The sequence below is a fragment of the Typopeltis vanoorti genome, chromosome 9 (genome assembly GCF_054136105.1).
Source record: "Typopeltis vanoorti isolate ZY-2024b chromosome 9, IOZ_Tvanoo_1.0, whole genome shotgun sequence".
NCBI classification, from domain to species: domain Eukaryota; kingdom Metazoa; phylum Arthropoda; class Arachnida; order Uropygi; family Thelyphonidae; genus Typopeltis; species Typopeltis vanoorti.
Genome location: NC_143557.1, coordinates 16,617,929 through 16,642,152, shown reverse-complemented (window position 1 = coordinate 16,642,152; position 24,224 = coordinate 16,617,929). Strand labels below are relative to the sequence as shown.

At 34.4% G+C, this 24,224-nt stretch overlaps 1 protein-coding gene across 1 annotated transcript in view; it reads right to left on the bottom strand.

Annotated features, from left to right (window-relative positions):
- The window catches only part of LOC150102901 (E3 SUMO-protein ligase RanBP2-like), a 673,019-nt gene that overhangs the window by 515,267 nt on the left and 133,528 nt on the right, over window positions 1-24,224 (bottom strand). The window contains exons 9-10 of the mRNA XM_090397978.1: window positions 20,764-20,942; window positions 13,270-13,402 (exon numbers count right to left, since the gene is read on the bottom strand). Coding sequence (XP_090254104.1) covers window positions 13,270-13,402; window positions 20,764-20,942 — 312 coding nt within the window. The remainder of the gene's footprint in view (window positions 1-13,269; window positions 13,403-20,763; window positions 20,943-24,224) is intronic.

Sequence of the window (24,224 nt, the reverse complement as noted above, 5' to 3'; positions counted from 1 at the left end):
ACTTACCCTGCAGACATATGAATGCTTTCAGAGTTCTGATTGCTTTATTCAGAATCAGCTGTTAATGACATCAATCAACAGAGTTAACAAAAGCTAGTGATTGGTGGAAGCATGTTCGCAGAGACAAGGTACCAGCAGTTTTGCCACCACATCCGCGAGTCTCTCAACCGGTTACCCCCCCCCCCCCCCCGTTGTATTAGACGATCCCCAATTTTTGGTCTAAAAATTTTAGAAAAAAGTATCGTCTTGTACATGGAAAAATATGGTAACTTAATAACTGGGCTATATAGAGGATAATAATTTCACATCAAAATTCTTAGCATCCCGTCATGCAAAGCACATATCCTCATAGAGACAAGCATAATACTATGTATTATGAGAAGGGTCACTACCCAGAAGTGATACCAAGGTTGAAGTATTGCATAAGTCATATTTCTATATACAAGTAGTTAAAAGGTTACAACACCTTATTACTCAAATACTATGGGATTAGAGATAGATGTACACTTGGATAAATTATGAAACCAAGAATATAATTTCTTGGCATCTTTAATTTATAGTATAACCAAGTGAGAAAGCTTTCAGCATCTATGAAACACTCTCCTAACCTCAATATACAACTGCTTTAATTTGCCAAGATGTAGAAGACTGTCATCATAAGATGACATTTATTTAAAAAAACATCATAAACTCAAGGAGCTATACAAGCTCATCCAAAAGCTTGCTTTTATAAACATGCATATGCATACCCACAGTAGAATTCAAACCTATCTGTTGGAAGGAGATGGGGGGAGGGGATATGTTAACCAATCAGACCAGAATTTAGAATGGCTTCACTGAATCAATTACATTTTTATTGGCCTTAGAGAATTCCTTAATAGGATATTAGTCCCTTTTCAGTGTTAACAATTTAAATTGTTCTTACTACAATGTAGCTGAGCAGTGCTGAGTGTTTACAATAGTTATAATTTTAGAAAAATTAAAGCCGGAAACTTAAACTTATGCAAAATTTATTAGCTGTAAAATTTTCACTGATATATCACAGGCATCCTCAGTACATTGATAATGGAACACTATAAAATTAACAAAAAAAATGAATCATTTCCAAAAAGGGACACTATAGTATTCATAGGATAACAAACAGTAAAATTCCCAATTATTTAAAAAAAATATTAATATCATAATCAGAAATTTGAACAAAAATAATATTTCCTGTAATAGGGATAAATGAAGGCCATCAGATCTGTTTAAGTTCTGTCAGAGTAGAAAGGCCTCATTGAACTATCTTTATATAACTCTCTATAAGGAATCTATTTCTATGTAAAAGCTTGGTTTTGTTTCAAAAAACTGTTTAGTCAAGATAGCATAATTACTAATGGTTTTGTATTCTTTACACTTTGTGCATTTATCATTTTTTTGTGTTTACTGTTAAAGCTTTGCGAAAGCTAGACAGTTGCTAGCGAAACTGGTAGGTGTTATTATATGAACATATATAGTAATTAAAAAACCTATGATCACATAAACAATAAGTCTTATAGCATGTTCTGCTATGCCAGACTCTTCCAGTTCATGGTACAGGATGTAAGATTTATATACCTCATGATGGATGGCTGCAGATCTACCAGAAGACAAACCACAGGAGCATAGGATCTGGTAGAAGGATACTAGAATATTAAGAGGTTTTAGAACTTTAGCCATATGTTCAGAAATTCTTTAATATGAGGAAGTAGAATTTGGGTGATATCTTCAGGAAATATAGAAATTGGATGTATCAAGCTTTTAAAGCAGGGGAGTCAAACTGGCGGCCCACAGACCGCGTGCAGCCCCCAAAGCAATTTCTTGTGGCCCCCGACACCTCAAGGAAAGATTTAAAAAAAAGGGGTGGTTGCTTTTTATAATAAAACAGAAATACTGTATTTACTCGAATATTACTCACACCGCTGTACCCTGATTTTACTTTATGAAAAAAGAAATTAAAAAGTTTTGCATATACATCGCACACGAAAATAAAGTTTAACCACTTTCACGTAGGGACGATAACTGGCTCCCCACGGTAAACAACACGACTTCTCCAACTGCCACTATACTGGAGATGCAAGAAAAATAAGTAGTTTTATTGTACCACTGAATAAACTGGAAATTACAGGTAAAAATTGCCACACATAATTGATACATAAAAAACGTTGTATTATGTATCAATTATGCGTGGCAATTTTTACCCGTAATTTCCAGTTTGTTTTGATACTTCAATGTTTATTACTATTCTTGTCCTTTAAGAATACCTGAGGAAGGCTGTTATAAGCCGAAACTAGTCGTATTATTCTTATTAAAATCTTTATAAGTTATTTTGGTTTTTAGTCATTAAATCTATTTTTTAAAAGAGAGAGAGAGAGTGAGTGAGTGGAGTGAGTGTGACCAAGATGGTCTTAATATGAAGGTTGAAACGTTGGAAATCAAAGCAATTCTCAACACAATAGTTGCTAATTTTACACAACGTTTTAAATACTGTGCGTAGCTGGTGTTTGTTAAGCACCCTAGGTATCTTTTCAGATGTGCCACAGAAGACTACAACAAAACTAACACCATCCAATACATCCAATAAGATACCTAGGGTGCTTTTTCTGGGTAGCATTTAGTATGTTATCTATCTTATGGGGATTATAACCATTGGTTAAGAAGGTGTGACGTAGGTAAGAAAGTTCAGGAATGAGAGCAATGTCATTGGAACAGAATTGCTTTTGTCACAATTTATTTATCTGAAAAGGCTTTTTCCATGTACACAGTGACAAAAAAAAAAAAAGAAAAAAAAAAATACATGAGGTTCAGTGAAAGTGGTGTTTACACTCCTCAGCACTAAACTGCCTGAAGAAAGAGCATCACAAGTTCGATTCTAGTCGCCAACTAGAGGAACATGCCGCTTAGACTCAAGCAAAACCATATGTTGCACCAGCAAACACTTTAGTATCTAACTAAAAATCTATTGTTTTTAGTTAGATGTGCGTGAGTGCATCCACTAATTCAAACAAAAAGCTGCAATAAAATTCATAAACGTGTTAAAACTAAGACATAAAGAGTGAATGTTGTTATGACAGTTTCAGATATTATGGAATTTGGTTGAAGAGAAGTAGCGTTTCAGCTCAAAAATGTCGGCTTGACTTTGTGTTTGGGTAACGCGATCTTTTGATACCACACCAATTTTAATACCGCACCAATCATATCCACATCTTCATAACTGTTCAATCTCTATTGGCCTACCATTGCTGTCTATTTCACATTCTGCTTTCACTTCTCAGACATTTGTGAAATGCACACAAAGAAACCGCTCTCGAGGCTGGAAATAACTATAACAAAGAGGAGATTCTTGGTAAGTCATCCCCATTTTCAGTTTTTTTCTGAAGACTTTAGTTTCTAAAAATCCTCGCATATATCTCGCACCATGATTTTTTAGCTTTAATTTTTTGGGAAAAAAATACGACTTATATTCGAGTAAATACGGTATCAATTTATTCGTTTTCATATGACATTTATAGTTACAATATGGAAGCAATGACCTGCTATAATATAATTGCAGAAATAAAAATTTATATCACAATTTCAAAGTTCGATCCAATCCTAATCAATCATAAACTATACAGATAAAATATGGATGCAACAATCTGCTATAATATAATTGCAATAATAAAAATTTATAGTGATTTTCTTTCTTGACTACTTGTATAATAACTATAACACTTTTTTTGAATGTTAGTCAAGTGAATTTTAATTTATCATCCTACATGTTTCACCGATTGGCTTGGTTTCACCGGTCAATACTATTCGGAAATTTTTAAGCTCACCGAAAGACCCTTATCCATTCTACAAGTACTCTGGAGTATATAATATACCTTCCTCCTGTGGTGTTAGTTACATTGGTCAGACCTCTAGAAGCTTCGAAACGAGACAGAAAGAACACATAGGATATGTCAGAAACAACGGACAAGATATTTCAGGCCTTTCTTGCCACTTTGCCTCTACCAACCATCTCATTGAGTGGGATAAGAGTCATATGCCCTACATAGAAGAGAACTACCATTCCAGAACCTTCAAGGAGGTTGCTACGGTCACCCAATCAACAGGAAACCTAAATAAGAATCAAGGTCTAATCCTACCAGAAATTTGGAAAGCTTTAATCAAATCACTAAACATCAAAGAAATGAAATGAACTTTCATGCCAATTACATTATGTCTCATAACAAATAAATCATGTTCCCGAGACACGCACATGGTCTCGCACAATACTAATTTTGTATGAATTAGAACTGTTAGTTAAAACCTAGTCTGTTACCTTCATATAGCTTATCAATTGTATTCCCTGAAGATGCCAATAGCAAAAATCGGTGAAACATGTAGGACGATAAATTAAAACTCACTTGACTAACATTCAAAACAAGTGTTATAGTTATTATACAAGCAGTCAAGAAAGAAAATCACTATGAACAGGATCAACAAGATCCCAAACTAAAGGTACGCAATCTTGAAGGTTTAAAATGCAAAAAGGCTAAGTGTTTAAACCATCTGACTTTTTTAAAAAGATGTCGAGACAATAATGTGATCCCAAAATTTCTTCGTCTCAAACAATATTTTAAAACAAAAAAAGCTAATATTATTTACCACCGTACTTCATTTGCCCTTCTCTGAGAAAGAATTGGCCATACAAGAACCTTGCTCAGCCAATTAGACTCACAATGCTATGACTTGTTCACAGACATCTCTAATAACCTTGACGTAGAGACCTGGCAACTTTTAGATAATATGATTAGCAACAGTTATGCCAAACCCTTTAGTTACAGCAAAAAGATGCAAATTGATAAATTCAACTTGCTGTATGATAATTACATTAACTCTAAACCGTCTCTACCAGATAACCAAGTGATAATAAACCTATCTAAACACATTTTAACAAAACCTGAGATCCCAATTCTCAAAAAAGATTCAATTTTGCCTTAAAACCTACTGCTATTCCTAAAATAGAGTTCATCTGCAACTTAAAAAAAGCCATCTCATTGCTACCACACCCAATAGCTAATGACTTACGATTAAAAAGCAGCATAATCCTTTCTGCTCCGTCAAGATCTCCTAACACCAACTCTAACCAAATGGAAAGAAGAACACTACAAAAATTAAAGAATAATAAAGACATCGTCATACTTAAAGCTGACAAAGGCAACAATACTGTTATCTTAAATACAAAAGATTATGAAGAAAAAATTAAAAATCTATTATCAGACATGTCTGTCTATGACGTCCTCAGTACAGATCCTACTCAAAAAAACCATAACGACACCAATGAACTATTTACGTGGAATGACTAACTGGCCTATAGACTTAATAAGAAAGCTAAAATCCATGCACCCATTGACTCCAAGATTGTATGGCGTTCCTAAAATACATAAATAAGGTACACCATTACGTCCAATAGTTGATGGAATCTATTCTACTACTTACCAACTGTCTAAATATCTAGCCAAGATTTTACAACAACACATTCACAACTTGAATACTTATATTAAAAACTCACATTTTATTGAAAAATTAAAAAACATCCCTATATCTGAAGATGACATACTAGCAAGCCTTGATGTCACATCTGTTTACAAACATTCCAGTTGTGGAAGTCATCAACATCTTAGACAACTTGTTCCCAAGAAACATCACTACTTTGTTCAATCATTGTTTAACTTCGAACTATTTCGTTTGGCAAAAAACAGTCTACAAACAACTTACTGGATTAGCCATGGGTAGACCCCCCTCTCTCCTTCTTGTGATGACTTATTCATGGTACAGATATGTAGATGACATCTTTATCATTTGAAATCATACGAAAGAAGAACTAATGGATTATCTCAACCAAATCAATAGTTTCCACCATACCATCAAATTCACATTAGAAATTGAAAAAGATGAAAAACTTCCCTTCCTAGACATCATAATAAACAAACAAACCAATAACAGTATCAACCTGTCTGTGTATAGAAAACCTACAAATACTGGACGTTACCTCCATTTCAGCTCGTCACATCATATATCCCAGAAACTTAGCATTATCCATATGCTTAAGAAAAGAGCTATACAATACACAACAGACCAAGATGACTTACAAAAAAGAATTAACTACAATATCCAAAGAACTATCCTTAAATGGTTATCCTAAAAGACTCTGCAACAATATCCTCTTTTCGGATATACCACAAAGACAACGTAATGACACCCAATACATCAGTACTATAACTATTCCATTTTGTCAACAGCATTTCCATAAATTTAGCTATCCTTCTAAAACCACACAATACTGGAGTAACATTCAAGCTGGTCAATACTATTCAGAAATTTTTAAGATCACCGAAAGACCCTCATCTATTCTACAAGTACTCTGGTGTATATAATATACTTTCCTCCTGTGGTGTTAGTTACGTTGGTCAGACATCTAGAAGCTTCGAAACGAGACAGAAAGAACACATAGGATATGTTAGAAACAACAGACAAGATATTTCAGGCCTTTCTTGCAACTTTGCCTCTACCAACCATCTCATTGAGTGGGATAAGAGTCATATGCCCTATATAGAAGAGAACTACCATTCCAGAACCTTCAAGGAGGTTGCTATGGTCGCCCATTCAACAGGAAACCTAAATAAGAATCAAGGTCTAATCCGGAAATTTGGAAAGCTTTAATCAAATCACTAAACATCAAAGAAATGAACTTTCACGCCAATTACATTATGTCTCGTAACAAATAAATCATGTTCCCGAGACACGCGCATGGTCTCGCACAATACTAATTTTGTATGAATTAGAACTGTCAGTTAAAACCTAGTCTGTTACCTTCATATAGCTTACCAATTGTATTCCCTGAAGATGCAGATAGCAAAAATCAGTGAAACATGTAGGACGATAAATTAAAACTCAATTGACTAACATACAAAAAAAGTGTTATAGTTAATAAAAATTTATGTCGTAATTTCATCCGATCCTAATCAGTCGTTTATAGCACGCTGCTGGTAGCATGCTGAAAAAGTCGAATTCTATTGGCTACCAGCTGTTCACATGATGCACAGCATACACACTCATGTGAATCCAGTTATGAGTTTATAATTGCCTCCTACAGTCAATCAGTGATCTTTGAAGTCAGTGCACCGAACATGATTCAACGACAACCCAGCAGTGAGAGAATCCCTTTTATTATTATTTTTTATTTTTATTTGCAATAGTATTGTTCACTGGTCTACAGTTTTGTGCGTTTTTATTCAAACATCTTCATAAAAATTATTAATAATACATTTATTCACTGAGGCAATGTCACTTTCCAAGCCAACAAGAAAAAGAAAAATTGCTGATGAGGGGAAAAAATTTCAAGAAAAATGAGAAAAACTGAAAACTGAAAAACTGTTTCAAAAAACTGAAACAAAGGACAAAATTGTGTGCATTATTTGTAACAAAACAATTAGTGTCGCCAAAGAATATAATATAAAAAGGCACTACGATAATATTCACAAAGAACAATATTCATGCTTTGAGGGTAAAATGAGAGAAGAAAAATTAAAAAGTATGAAGAATTTACTTCAAAGTCAACAACAAGTATTTTCAAAAATTATGAAAGATAATGAATCAGCAGTGAGAGCCAGTTATGAAATCAGCTATTTATTCGCGAAACATTCCAAACCTTTTAGTGACGGTTCCTTGTTAAGGAGTGTATGAATAAATGCAGCTGAAAATGTATGCCCCAAAAATGTGCAAATATTTCGCGATATTTCTTTGTCCAGAAATACTGTGATCGAAAGAATAACTGAAATTGCAAATAATCTGCGTGACCAGTTGCAAGAAATATCCGCAAACGTACAGTGCTTTTCAGTTGCACTTTCAGTCGTGAATATCGAAACTTTCGTTTCGATATTCACGACATGGCTCAAGTTGCTTTGTTTCTTCGGGCTTGCGACGACAATATGAATATTACTGAAGAGTTCTTGGAAATGATTCCCATCCATGGAACCACTACAGGGGAAGACATTTTTGACGCCGTGTGGGACATTTTGGGAAAATACCAACTTCCTCTGAACAGGCTCGTAACAGTGATAACCGATGGTGCACCAGCAATGACAGGCAAAAATAAAGATTTTGTGTCAAGACTTGCAGCAAAGTTAAAGGAAATGTATCCAGACATTCCAAAACTGCAATCTTTCCACTGCATTATTCATCAGCAGGTCCTGTGCTCCAAAGTATTGGAAATGAGCAGCGTATTCAAGCCTGTGACAAATACTGTGAACTTCATCTGATCCAGAGGCCTCAATCACCGCCAGTTTGCACAATTTCTAAAAGACATGCAGAGTGAATTTGAAGGGCTATCTTCAAATTCACACAGAGATTCGTTGGTTATCTTATCATAAGGTTCCAAAAAGCTTTTATTTTTTTTTATTTTTTTTAACTTTTAGAGGATATCAAATTGTTCCTAGAAATGAAAAATCATGATGTTGCATTTCTTAACGATCAGACATGGGTACAAGATCTAGCATTCTTAGTTGATATTACAGGACATTTGAATGATTTAAATGTCAAACTTCAGGGGAAAGATCAGTTAATAACACACATGTATGATGCACTGGCAAGTTTTAGATGCGAGTTAGTTTTGTTTCAAAATCATTTAAAAAGAATATTCTAAATTACTTTCCTATGTGTGAACAGTTGAACAATAAGAATCAGTTTTACTTTTTCTCAATATTGCCCCAAACTAGAAAAGATAAAAGAATTTGATAGGCAATTTAAAGATTTTAAGGAGCATGAGTTTTTTAAGCTTTTTACAGATCCTTTTTTCTTTAACTTCGAAAAAGCTCCTATTTGTATTCAAACGATTGGTGTACTAAAAATATACAGTTATTTAGGTCAAAATTATCCAGAAATAAAGTTTGCAGTAAATATTCTATGTTATTTTGGAAGCACCTATTTATGTGAACAATTATTCTCATGTATGAAAGGTAACAAAACAGCCCATAGATCAAAATTAACCGACGTCAACCTTTCTGCCATAATGAAGATAGTATGCTCACAATCTTCGAGTCCAAATTTTGGCAGGCTGGTTAATAATAAACGTTGTCAAGTGTCGGGGAAAAAAATAAAATACTGAAATTAAATTACTATAATTATATTATGCAAGTATATATATATATATTTTTTTTTATTTTTTTTAACCTGAAAATATCGTTTTTCCCCAAAATATTGTATTTTCAGTAACATTTAAAAAATTCTCCAAAATACAGACCCCCCACCCACCCACCCTAAAAAAAATATACAGAAGTATTTTATTTCAACACAAACACAAAAAAATTCAAACTAACAGGAGGCTCTGTAAATTTTTGTGATGGTTATTAATGAGTTTATAATTTTTTTTAGAATGTATACATATATAAATATTTGATTTATTCAAATAAAATTTAATTTCGGTTTAATTTGGATTAAATGCTATCTATTTGTAAATATTAATATAATAAAAATATTCTTTATATTATGTATATTATTTCTGGCAAACTGAAGCAGGCAAAATAGCCCTAATTATAATAATTCTTTATATTATTTTTTTTTGTCATAATCATTATACTATCATTTTATGTGTCTTGTAATTACTTAGAATAAATAAAATTTTTATTATTAATTTTCTAATTTATTTATACTCATTTTTTCACTTCCCTTCAATTCTAATTAGTGCAGGTTTTTTTTGTCGAAAATTTTTTGCAGTCCACTTGAGATATAGTTTTATAGCAAATGGCCCGTAGTCCAATTGAGTTTGACACTCCTGGTTTAAAGGCTTTCCTATTAAAAGATTCATTGAAGCCATTGTTTATAAAAGTAGATTAGATATAATCCAATTCTTGCTGTAAATGGTCTTCAATGCAAAAAACATTACGAGTATGATGTAACAAGGTTTTAGTAGTTCCAGCCTTTTGACTAGGATGATAATGAGAATTAGCATGGATAAAAGGATCACTATGAATTTCTTTTCTAAAAACAGAAAATTTTTAACTACCATCTGGTTGACAAAGACATAAAATATCTAAAAAAGCTGGTTAATTATTTTATAAGAATGAAAAAAAAAACAACCTCAATTGCATTCAATAATTTATCTGCTATATTCTAATTTAATTTAAGTAATGTTAATTTCAGCACAGTAGTTTTTAATCCATGAACACATGACTATATACATAGAGGGATTCCAATTTAAGCATGCACATTACTGTTTTTGGAATTCAATTCCTATTGTTGTTCATCAGTTGTACTGATGATATTTTATGATACATAAAGATGAAATATTTGCATAATAAAAAGCTATTTACTGTGGCATATATGTTATTTCAAGCTATAGAACTGTTAGGTATATCTTTTGGACACAGTGAAAAAATTACTGAGATACTAAGGAGACTAGTTGAGCCATTTTAACTTAGAGTCTGCCATTAAGATCTGATTAATCTACCTTTGCAGGCAATGTTACCTGCCTCCTTTCGATGAACCAAATCTTGTCTTTATACTTTGCCACCAAGTCTCCATGGTTCTTGTTTTCAAACTCGTTTTCATGTTTTGTTTTGTTTTTCAATAATATTTCTAGGTTGAAATCTACAGTTAAATGCTGAAGGATGAATTCCTCTTTAAAATTTTGTACCTTTTTTTTTTGATATCTGAATGTGATACTCATTTTAATCTTTCCCGCAACTAAATGATCACTTCCCATTTCAAATACTCTGTGTATCGAACCTAAAGGTGAGACTGTGAATGTTTGGTTGGAAGATTAATTTCATCACCTGCTGCAAGTCCACAACCCACCAAATGACTTGAAAAAGTTCGATGTTTGGTCTCAAGACCAAACATAGAATAAATAAGTAAAAAAAAAAAAATATATATATATATATAAATAAATAAGTATGTAAAATTAATATCCTCAGTCCATTGTCTGTCTAAAGAGTGCAGTCACAATGTGATTGCTATTTAGTCTCAACAAGGAACATTAGATACATTTTAGTACATTTAAACACAGCATCCAAAAACACACTTCAAAATAGAAAAGAAATGCATAAGTAACTACCATCCCTTTCTGAACTTGCCAGTTGGTTCATTATCCTTTTCAATTTCTAGAAAACCTACCCACATTCATATACACTAGGAGGCACTCAACATTGCCAGTCACACCCTTATCCATTCTAACACAGTACAGCATCCTCTAAACATTTAGAAGCAAGGACTATTTGTTCCAATGACACAGCTCTTGCCAGAGAACTTATTTTCACTCATTTTCAGCCAATGGCTACAACCTCTATAAAATATAATACTGCATACCTTTCCTTATTCCTCTCCCACAGTACATAAGATAACTGAAGTTCTTCACAAATATAATCTTTGTGTTACATACTGGGCTAGAACCTTCATCCACTATCCAAAGGATTGACTTCCTCCTCTTGAATATTCTGGAGTGTTTGAATTTTCTATGTTCCTGAAACTCAGCCTAATTTAGAGCAATTTGGAGATTTGTTAATGAATTAACATCTACCTTGAAAACCAAAAAAAAAAACTACATTTACATTCAATAGCAAGGCAAGTGAAGACCATGCTCTATATATCCATTCACAGAAGATTAAATTGAGGAATACAAGTATACTGCACAGAAGTTGCTAAAGGTCTGAGATGCTATTTTTGGAATCAGCATTGGTTATGAAACACTTTCCTAACCACAATAAGCATAGCTGCATTAATTTGCCAACGATGTGTATAACACTCATTCTAAGACCATATTTTTGCTTGACTTCTCTAAATTAACTACATTTTATCCAGCCCTGGGGTGCCTTGATAGGTCATTAGTTCCTTTTCAATCATGATTTGAGATGTTTCTTCAAAAATCTAGCTAGTTGAGCACTGCTCATTTCACCATAATTGGGACTCTTTGGAGATGAGCAAAATATTACTAATTACTAATCACAGTATTGTTAATACTGTGAAGCACAACAAACACCTAAGCCAATCATTATGGTCATAATGAAAAGTTCACAATTTCTTGAACACTTCCTTACCCTGGAACTATGAAATAATCCCAATTTTTTTTTTTTTGCACTCTTTGTAAAGATATCAACCTTTGAAAATTGCACTCTTTAGATGTTGATCAACTATGGAATCCTATGGACACTTCTTCCTATGCTCAGGCAGCATTGCACAACACAAAGTATGAAGTTTACTGTTTAGCTTCATGTAAAATGCAAAGTGTGCAATTAGTTCTGTATTTTTCAAACAGGGAGATATGGATAGGTATTTTAGAGAAATGTGCAACTAGAAAGCATGCAAAATTAGCAAAAAAAAAACTACAGAAAGGGTCAAATTAGTGTCTATATAATTTTACTAGGGGATATAGATAGGCATTTATAGGAATACTATAAAGCATGAATAATTAGTAAAAAAAAAAAATAATAATAATAATAAATACAATTAGAAGCACGAAATTAGTTTAAGTATTTTTTACTAAGGGATAAGGATAGGCATTTAAAAATTAAAAATAAAATACTACTAAAAAATATGGAAAATAACTTCATTTCCTAAATAAAAGTATGGATTCAGAGAACACAAAGTTACTTACTATATATTTTCCAGTAGCACATTTTCCAAAATGCTTATTCATATTCCCTTGTAAAGAATACAGAAATGTATTTCTTGCTTTCTAACTTCTTTTTTAATTTCTTCCTTTACCAATTCTGCATGCTTTCCAGTTGCATTCTTCCCTACATGCCTATTTATATACCCTTGTAAAAAAAATGGAAGCAACTGCATGTATTTGCACTGTACAAAGAGTGAGCAGAGGAAAACACAACCATCCATATAGGATTATGTGGCTGATAAAAAAAAACTAAAAGAGTGCAGTTTTCAAAGTTCACTTTCTTTACAAAAACTACCTAGTGCCAAAAATTTGTCCCAAAGTAAAGAATTACTTATTAAAAGAATAAGCAAAGCAAAATTGCTCAATTTTGCATCAAAATATTTTCCTTCTAAAAAAGAAATGGATGTGATGGCTCCAGTGTTATGCATCTCCATTGAGAATATGAAAGCTCTCTGACAAACACTGGATTTATCATACATAAGGAGACAAATTATTCTGAACATTAAAATTAATACTGAATTTCAGAAATTTTGTAGGCCACTTGTATATTCTGATGTATTTTAATCATAACATTATCAAAAACAAAAATCACTGTCAACTAGTTTCAAATTCCCTACCATTTTTGCTCTTTTCATAAGAAGAGTAGCCATTCTAAAGTAGAGCTGTCCTCTCATATGATGCAAGAAATATCCCCAAAAGCCATCTCGTTGAGGTATTCTATTACATGCTTCTCCCAGTTTCTGATCAAACCTAAATAATATTTAAAACGTGAATTAAACATCATATCGTATTTTCAGCAATTTCTAAAAAAAAGCAAAATATGGTCCAGAAATAATTTTCATGATTTGTTTATAATGTCCAATAATAGCCAAGTCTGCAATGCTTTTGTCTGAAAACAAATGGAAAAAAAAAAAAAAAAAAGATAATTTGAGTATTGCTGCTTCTTTTTTAAATTGAAGAAAATAAGCAATTTTTTCCCTCTCAACAGCAACCTAAAGTAATTCACAAAATATAATTTTTTTAAATAATAAAACTGAGCTTATAGCCTGTTAGCAAAATGCAGTCTACACAAAATCTGGTAGTTATATCTCCAAAGGTATAATAAACCAACAAGCAACTCTTTTTAATGCCACTGTAGAAAACTGACATTGTCTTAATTACACTATCTTGAACGCAAAAATTTCTATACAAAAAAATGCTCATTATAGCTGAAATTATTGCAAAACATACAATAATGAACTAATTCAAGTCCCACAGCAAAAATGCCATTTTAAGCACACTACTACAAACAGTAGTTCATAACATTTTGTTTGTTAGGGCAAACAAAATTTACTAAATGACATGATCTATGCTCCTAATCATTCCTTAACAGCAAAGGTACACATTTTAATGTGTACCTTTTCTTCTGTATGCTAAGTTTTGGGCTATAAGGTTAGCGAAGCACAAAATAAAGTCTTTTCTAACCAATATCAACCTCGATGACTTGGTCTAAGTAGAATAAATTACCTGACATACAAAGGAATATTTGCACAAATTATTATACATGCTGAACATGAGAGCAACAAATAGCACTACTCTCATCAGGCTTGCTCTGTTATGGCTGATAACCAAATCAGGGGACTTATTTATCACTCTTAAGTCTCACAAGCAGAAACTGGATCGATAAATAGGAAATGCGCCCTAGAATGAGAAAAAAAAAGGTACAAAATCTGGATAAAAAAGTGCATCCAACACAAGTTTTAATATGAAATATTATAGGAATAGCACATAAAGATGAAAACACTAAAGGAGTATGATATAAAATAGCTGCTATCACAGAAACAAAAAAGGGATAAAGGAACTAAATTAATGTATTCAGATATATATATTGGAGTAGAGAATGTGAAAGGTTAAAGCAAGAACCATACATAATGATATCTAAAGATAGAAAAAAACAAAATTAGTTATAAAGATTGGATTGAAAGAATAATATACAGTAAACCCTCGATTTAACAGACCTTGATTTAATGGAAAAAATTTTCAGTCTGTATGTCATGTGAAAATTAACACCCTGTTAATTTTAAAATGCTTTTAATCAAGATTTGCTTATAATTAAATTAACAGGTTATTTTTTGTCATTAATTTCCTGTTATTTAAACAAATTTTAGCGAATAGGTCATCATATGTTGAAAAAACACTATAGCAATTTAGCCGACATAAATGAGTCATCACTCATAAAACATGTTCAGCAAATGATTAGGACGTGATCACACCAATCGCACTGTAATTTGGTCTTTTATCGTGTGGCGTGACTTTCTGCGGCAGTTTTATTACACACATTTTCGTAATTTTAAGGAATTAATTATAAAAAAATAGCAGAATTCAAAAGTTCAAAAAAAAACTTCATAGTTTTTTCAAAGCAGGATTACCTAAACCAAGCACCTCAACATTGAACATTAATTTCACATTAACATATCTAAAAGTATTAACTTGTCTAAATTGTGTGTAAAACAATTTTTTTTTGTTATTACAGTGCTAATATTGATAAAACTGCAGTATAATGTTACAGATATTTTTATTTTAAAAAATTCGTGATTAAACGGACACCCCTTAGCCTCTATTAGTCCGTTAAATCGAGGGTTTACTGTATATCATTTTCACACGAGATGATGATGCAAGAATGTTATAGCAAACAAATGATGTGTGTAGGCTAAATTAAATAGAAGCAAAATTAAAAATACAAAGGAAAAATCATGACAGTATTCATTATACCCCTGAAGGGGGGAAAAAAAGGAGGAATTTTATAACTTGGCCAAATAATTAAAAGCACAAACAAAAACAACTATATTAAGTCTAATCTTTATATTTAATATATATTTAAATATATATTTATAAGTGTAAATATAAATAATATTTATATTTACACTTATATTAGATGATTAAATACAATAATAATAAACTAATAAAAGGCTGTATGGGAAATAATGAATAATCATATCAAAATAAGAACAGGCTAAGATTATTTGACATTTGGCCCATTCTTCCGGTAATGAGGTCCTGAACTGTTGTGGGGGCAGATGCCCCTCAACCCCACCCAACACTCCAGTTCATCTCCCAGATGTTCAATAGAGTTGAAAACAGGCCACTGTGGAGGCCAGTCAAGTGTGGTAATGCATTCATGTCAACAAACCAGGCAGTTACAGAGTAGCCTCATGACACAGCAAATTGTCTTGCTTAAAGAGACAAGTCAGTTGAATAGAAACGCCACAAAGTTGTAGCCATTGCATTGTCCAGAATGTTCAGATACCTCCATAGTTCAATTTTCGTGGTGTACTACAAACAGAGATCCAAGTCCAAACCAGGAAAAACAGGACCATCCATCACACCACCACTTGAGAATTTCATAGTTGGGGTTGAGCACTCTGGTAAGAGACATTCACTGGGCATTGGCCACACCCATCCATCTGACAGGATACCACATGGAATACTAATCTGTAAACTACAACATATGGGAATGGATATAGGGTTGGTGAGATGGATAGGTGGTTGGTTGATGGAGAGATATCAAAGAGTAGTTTATTCAGGAGTAGAGTCCAAAAGACGGCCTGTGACTAGTGGTGTGCCGCAGGGTTCTGTTCTTGGACCACTGCTGTTTAATCTGTTCATTAACGATATAGGGAAGGATCTAAGTGGAACAATTCATTTGTTTGCTGATGATGCAAAGTTGGGTAGGGCAATAGTGAATGCAGAAGATGTCAAAGTCTTGCAGGATGACTTAGATAGATTGGAGTTCTGGGCTAAGGAGAATGGATGTCAATTTAATGTGACAAAATGTAAGGTTATGCATTTTGGGGTGAAAAGATTAGCAGCAGTATATCACATTGGTGGAACTGTACTCCAAGAGATTGATGAGGCCAGGGACTTGGGAGTGTTGGTGGATAGGGAGATGAAGTTTAGGGGGCACATTGCAAAAGTAGCTAAATCAGCTCATCAACTCACTTGGTTGTTGAAAAATACCTTGACGAGCAGAGACAAGCAAGTTATTGTACCTCTGTACCGAGCCTTGATAAGACCTCATCTCGACTACTGTGCCCAGATTTGGTCACCTCGGTTCCTTCTTGATGGGGAGGAGGTGGAGAGGATCCAGAGGCGAGTGACTAAGATGATAACAGGTCTATGGAATGAACCATATGAGAACAGGTTAAAGATTTGTGGGTTGCAGAAACTAGTTGATAGGCGGAAAAGGGGAGATATGATTGAGACATTCAAATTGCTAAAGGGATTCTATAGGATTAATTCAGAGGATATTTTTAAGATTAGGACTGGTGGTGGGAGAACTAAGGGACACCTATGGAAGCTGGGCAAGAGTGTGGTTAGCAGGGGTGTTAGAGCTGGGTTCTTTACTTTTTGAGTGGTAAATGAGTGGAATAAGCTGCCAGAGTCTGTTGTGGGTGCTATTACGGTGAATGAGTTCAAGGCAAGGTATGATAGATACTGTGAGAATGTAATCGCATAGTTGTGTGGACATGATGTTTAGGGCCTCCCTCGATGAGTCTAAGGACTCCTGGAGTCGCCCAAAATAATAATAATAATAACACAGCTTTCCAAGCTCCACGTCCCGCTGTACATGCTCTTCGCACCACTGCATGTTGCTTCGACTAATGTGGGGGCCTGCATATTAAGGTCCTACCATTGAAACCAATGTTGTGAACCTCATCTGAATGTTCTTGAGCATATTCATGTTCCAGCTGATGCCCAGAACTCCATGTTCAGTATGTTGATTGACAGGCGATTTTTACACATCATCCTTCATAGCACCTTATAGCAATGTTAGGTGGGTGTGGTGGGTCATCCACTGCAGGTAACACTTACAGTTGACTCCCTACACTTCTTCCTCAGTATAGTATCACTGATTGTTGAACTGGGATGGCCCAAATTTCAACAATTTGTGGGACAGATAGGCCTGCAACATGGCATCCTATCACAATACCCTTTCAAACTCTCTCAGTTTCCTTCTCAAAGACATTTCACCCAGACACAGTTGCAATGACTTGAGGACATCATATTCCTCCAATTTATACCAGCTACAGGCACATGACTCGTTACATGGAATGATGCACCTTGCCTATATGGGGTCCACTGACTTCTTTCCAAGCAGTGCATATGCAACATATTAAAGAAAGCGCCCAATGACAACCTTGGTGGAGGGTTGCACAGGAAAAGGGGCATTGGAAATTGGAATGAACATATAGAAAAAATAACAACAAAAAATGAAGCTTATATTAAATAGCGATTTTCTGACACAGGTGAAAAAAAAATTAAATTATAAAAGAAAGAAAGAATGCCACAGCTAAAAGAGAAATCAGAACTGTAACTGTAGAGAAAAGTGGATAACCATGTAAAAGAACTAGAAGCAGTTAAAGAGAATACAATCAGAATACAATAAAAATGTACACCTTTCTACAGTATAAATGAGCAAGCAGTATACAAAATTAATTGCAGGTGTGGACATATTTCTTCACCTTTAGTGATTGCCTACTTTATCAGCCATACATATTAAAGGAAAAATTTATTAAATGCTATCAACTAAATTTTACTAATTAGTTCAGAAGGGTTTGATAACACTCCTTGAGGGTAAATTAGGAAATTGTCTGATGATTGGTTGGATAATTAAAAACATACAGAGTAGGCTGGTGTTTATCAGACCAAGAATTCCAAGTAGAATATATGAATTCCCGAAATACACCAGCAATGTGCATCACTGTAGTGAATTTCATCATTTTATAATACATGTAAAAGAAGGCAAGTATTAAAAAACGTTTAATTTTCTTGACCAAAGAGCTCTGGAAAGACTTTTAATGGGATTATATTGATCAAGTGCATATAATAAACAACTGTGTTATACCAACTAGTTTCACCAACTAAGGCTGTTGGCATCTTCAGGGTACATAACTGATGTAAAGCACTAAAAAGTAAAAAACTTACCAACTATAATCAACCGATTCCAATTATATTAAACAAAGAACAGAGCGCGTACAATACATGCATAGAGTGTGCATGATATCACTTGTTGTTATTTAGGAACGTTCTATAGTTGGCACTATAATTCAGTTCTGGCAAGTAGGAGGATCTGATAAGGGTCTTCCAGATCATGGGCAAGATTAGTCCTTGGTTCCTGTTAAGGTTTTGTATACAGTGGGCAACTGTTGTGGCCTCCTTAAAAATTCGGGAGCGGAAGTCCTCCTCAATGTAAGGAATTGTGCTTCTATCCCACTCTATGGTATGGTTCATTCTTGAGAAATGAAAAGCTAACCCCGATTTTTCTTCTCTGTTATTATTGAGGTCACCTATGTGTTCTTTTTGCCTAATTTCAAGGCTCCTTGAAGTTTGGCCGATGTAATTCAAGCTGCAAGAGCAGAGTATGTTATAAACTCCAGCATATTTGGAGAAAGGATGGCTATCTTTTGAAGATCTTAAGAATTGTCTAATCGTTTCTGTGGGTTTAAAGGCCACTCTTATTTTATGTAGTCTAAGGAGTCTAGCAATCTTATTGGAAACTGTCCCTAAGAATGGAATGACAATGGTAGAAATATAACGTATGTCATCTTGTTTTCTTTGTCAGGGTTCAGAGAAAAGTATCTTGTGGATGAGTCTTCAAGGAAATCCACTCATGGTAAGGTTGGTGGATATCAGGGATAGTTCTTCCTGGAGGTCTTGTTGATCTGTTGTAAGGAGAGAGGCACGGTTCTTCAACATGTGTACAATACTAAGTTTCTGAGAAATGTGGTAGCAGGAGGTGAAGAACACATGTTGAAGAACCGTGCCTCTCTCCTTACAACAGATCAACAAGACCTCCAGGAAGAACTATCCCTGATATCCACCAACCTTACCATGAATGGATTTCCTCGAAGACTCGTCCACAAGATATTTTTCTCTGAACCCCGACAAAGACAACAAGATGATATACATTATATTTCTACCATTGTCATTCCATACTTAGGGACAGTTTCCAATAAGATTGCTAGACTCCTTAGACTACATAAAATAAGAGTGGCCTTTAAACCCACAGAAACGATTAGACAATTCTTAAGATCTCCAAAAGATAGCCATCCTTCCTCCAAATATGCTGGAGTTTATAACATACCCTGTTCGTGCGGCTTGAATTACATCGGCCAAACTTCAAGGAGCCTTGAAATTAGGCAAAAAGAACACATAGGTGACGTCAATAATAACAGAGAAGAAAAATCGGGGTTAGCTTTTCATTTCTCAAGAATGAATCATACCATAGAGTGGGATAGAAGCACAATTCCTTACATTGAGGAGGACTTCCGCTCCCGAATTTTTAAGGAGGCCACAACAGTTGCCCGCTGTATACAAAACCTTAACAGGAACCAAGGACTAATCCTGCCCATGATCTGGAAGACCCTTATCAGATCCTTCTACTTGCCAGAACTGAATTATAGTGCCAACTATAGAACGTTCCTAAATAACAACAAGTGATATCATGCACACTCTATGCATGTATTGTACACACTCTGTTCTTTGTTTAATATAATTGGAATCGGTTGATTATAGTTTGTAACAGTTTTTTACTTTTTAGTGCTTTACATCAGTTATGTACCCTGAAGATGCCAACAGCCTTAGTTGGTGAAACTAGTTGGTATAACATAGTTGTTTATTATATGCACTTGATCAATATAATCCCATTAAAAGTCTTTCCAGAAGGCAAGTATGACAGAAGACAAGAGTGCAAGAATTTTATATAAAGAATTTTGTATGAATAATTCATACATATATGACAGAAAAATAGCTATTCTATCATATTTATACGAATTATTAGAATTCTATAAAACTAATTAATTAGAATACATGACTAGTCCACTGGAGAAGCACAAGCTATAGTTAGAAAAAACAGATCTACTACTGACCAGATTTTCACCCTCAAGACTTGCAGAAATAGCCTGGAAGACAAAAATCTATCATTATTTTTGTTGATGTCAAATAAGAATTTCATTCTGTTAATAGAGAAAAGAAACTCTGAATCCTCTATAATCAAGATATAGATTAAAATATGTTTATTATCATTGGTAACTGGCTAAGAATTTAAAATTAAGTATGCACACTTGACTTACATATGCAAAACTGATGTTACATCAATAATACTACAAGCATGGTTTACTCTTTTGGATGACTTCTTGGCACCTAGTGAATGAGGTTTTGCAAGTGTTAAAGCGACTAAATTATCCAATGCTGCAAGGAAGTGTATGTAAAAGTCTGCATCCAACTCTTTGTTCACTTCTTCTTGGAATGCCTGGTAATAAATATTTAATTTAGATATCTTATTTTCTACTATTATATTAATATACTATAAAAAGCAATGGTAAAGACACTTATAATATACAAGAACATCAACTCTCACTACAGTTTGCGAAGATCACAGTCATCACAAAGTGTTTTAAGGGAATGTGCTACTGACCATCCCACTTACTTAGTTGTTTAATGAAAGGCTTGCAAGCCAAGCACTAAAAGCGGAAGGAGGGTAAGGTGATGACATTGCATAATGGTGGCGAGAGAATGCAAGTCAGCTTTCACCGACCTTCAATCCTATTCAGTTTTTCTGAGGATGGCACTATATTCATATGATAAACCCTGCAGTACTGAAGCTTCAAGATCTATATAAGTGCCCTAAACACTGATCGTCACACCATCCTGCAAAGGGGAATACACAACCTAGTTACCTTCAATGCTTCCAAAACAAAACATAGTTCTGGTGGTTTTCTCACAAAAAAAAGAAGTCCCCCCCCCCCCAAAAGTTAACACCAGATCTGTCTCTTTTTGGACTTATTCCTACTCCTAGCCTTTTCTGGTATCACATCACTTCTATAACATCCTTGGCTTTGAAAAAACTTCTCTTTTTTTTTTACTCATGTAACCTGTTGGACACTTGGCATTCTGTGCTATTGGCACCTGATTCTGTTCTTTCCACAGATCAGGTTTTTAATCTCATCCAGAAGTCAGTTGGAGTTTGTTCATGGCACATCTGTGGTGGCAGCTGTTAATGCAATTGGTGCATTGCCAAGCTCAAAATCGAGTCAATGAACTTTTCTTTGGATCAATGTTTGGAACTGGGCCAACAGATACATGAAGAGCAATTATTAGTTTTGTCCAGATGATGGACAGAATGTGATCTCCGGGATATTTTCATGTTGTGAGCCCAGTTGGAGTAAAACTAGTTGTGGTCAAAAATTAGAGTGTCCATCGCACTTATCTGGTACTGATACACAATATTTTTGTGTTCTCACTAATAGCAAAAGTCATTTTATTTTCTTATTTTCTACTGGTTCTACTGTTTTGAATTGTAGTTCTGCTGTTCTAGGCTGTGTGCTTAGTATTCAGGTCCTACTCCTGTAACTTCTTGATTTGTATCTACACTTTAATTTAAGTCTACTCCCAGTAACTGTTTGTTTGGAAAGTAATTATGGGATATATTTTCAGGGGACCTGCATTTGCAGTTTGGACCCCCACCACTACCCAGCGTGTTCTATATTGTGCTCGCCAAAGACAGCTGTGCAATCCCCCCCCGACACTGGGCATGTCAATTACTGGTGTTTTGTTTACAACGATTACCTTAGCACTGTAGCATGTCAAGTTTTTGTGGTTTGCACATTTTGTTTCTTAGACCATTAGAATTCCTGAACACAATGTGCAAGAATTGTGTTCTTCTACATTTCTTAACCATCAAATAGTACAATAAGAATCATCGTCATCAAATTCCTGCCATGTACCCTCAAGGGGTGTACAGGATACAATAGTACTACATGAAAAAAATTACATCATTACTAACTTCCTATCTACAATTTTCCTCCAAATCAGTCTGTTACTTGTCAAGACCACAACATTATCAGTGGCCATACCACCTGAGATTAGCTCTGCTAACACATTCCTGGATGCTGACAATGTCAAGTTCGTTCCTAATATCCTCGTTTTTAATATGATATTGCCATTGATACCATCTGTTCATGCCTCTAATCTTTCTCAGGACTCTCATATCTGCGGTCTCTAGTCTTTGGTCAAGTGTTTTACTTTTGACCCAGCTCTCAGATCCATAAGTTAAAACTTGTTTGAACACTGTCTCGTATATAGCTAATTTAGTGGTCCGACTAATCTCACTCTTATTCCATATGAATTTATTCAATTGACTTTCTACCATACCAGCTTTGCTGATTCTGTTGTCTATTTCTATATTTAATATACCATCATCACTAAAAATCGTGCCTAAGTAGCTGAAATGTTTTACTTGTTCCACAGGTTCTCCGTTCACAACGCAGTTGACATTTTCAATGGTTCTGCCTATTTTCATTGTCTTTGTCTTTTTATTGCAGACCTTCACACCACATCTATTACAACAGTTATTCAATTTAGTCAGGGTATCTTCCAGACTTGTAGCGGATTTATTTAGAAGTATAACATTGTCCGTATAAAGCAAAGAGCTGACATTAACATCTCCAATTTTGATATCATGTTTAATACCACTTTCCTTCATAATGTGAATCATATAGATAATGAATAACAGAGAAGATAATGTATATCCTTGTCTCATACCAGATTTAACATTAAACCATCTTCCTGTACTTCGTACAATAAGAAGTGATTGTGTATTTCTCATTTGTTTGTGCAGTCCTGACTGGGGTTTGCTGCCTGAATTTGATTAACATTTCACCCAGAGTGGCAGCTATAATTGCAGCACTGCTAAAATCAGTTGGGCACAGAGGATCGGCTTTTACTAGCATTTTAAAGCCACCATCTCTACATACGAGGTGGATGATCTGTTGCCCTACTGGGTGTTACTGGCATTTGCTGTGGATATCTGTACAGTTGTCGCTCTCTGGTTTTCTTTCTGATTTTTGGGTGGCCAAGTATTGCTTGCACCCTTTGTGGTTGGAGTGATGTGGTCTGCTGCAGTTGGTCCATTTAGCTGGCTATTTTTAATTTTCTTTAGAAAGCTGATGCATGGTTTTTTCTGTATTTAATACAGTGACAAATCAACCTTCCAGTAGTGTTGTGAGTGTCCAAATTTTTAGCAACAATGGCATCCAGTTGATGCCTTTTGATGTAATGGTTCTGGCTATATAGCCAGGTTGTAGATGGATGGTTTATAGGTTATAAATCTCTTGATAACGTTTGCTGATTTCCACAAAGTCAGGAAGCATTAAGCAGTTTCTCTGCTTAATGCTTCTCAGGGAACCCTGTTGGTCATTTGGAGGACTCTTGCAACTTCCTTGTTAGTTAGATATTCTGTGACTTTACATTTTAAAGTAAATGTGTGGTACTGGAAAAACTTAATGTGTGATGTAATCTGCTACTATCTTTGGCTGTATTCTAATCCCCTCATCCATTCCTGGCTTTTGTAAAATTAATTTTATGGTTTTGAGGGCTGTGGCCACTGCTGTCCATTGTTCCTTGGCAAGGAGGGTAACCAGAGGAACTCTTTCCTTATGTTGGCTCATTTCTGCTTCCATGTGTTAGATATTGAATGGAGAACTTCTTGACAAGTTATACATTCAGGATCTAACATGTAAGATCTAACAAAATA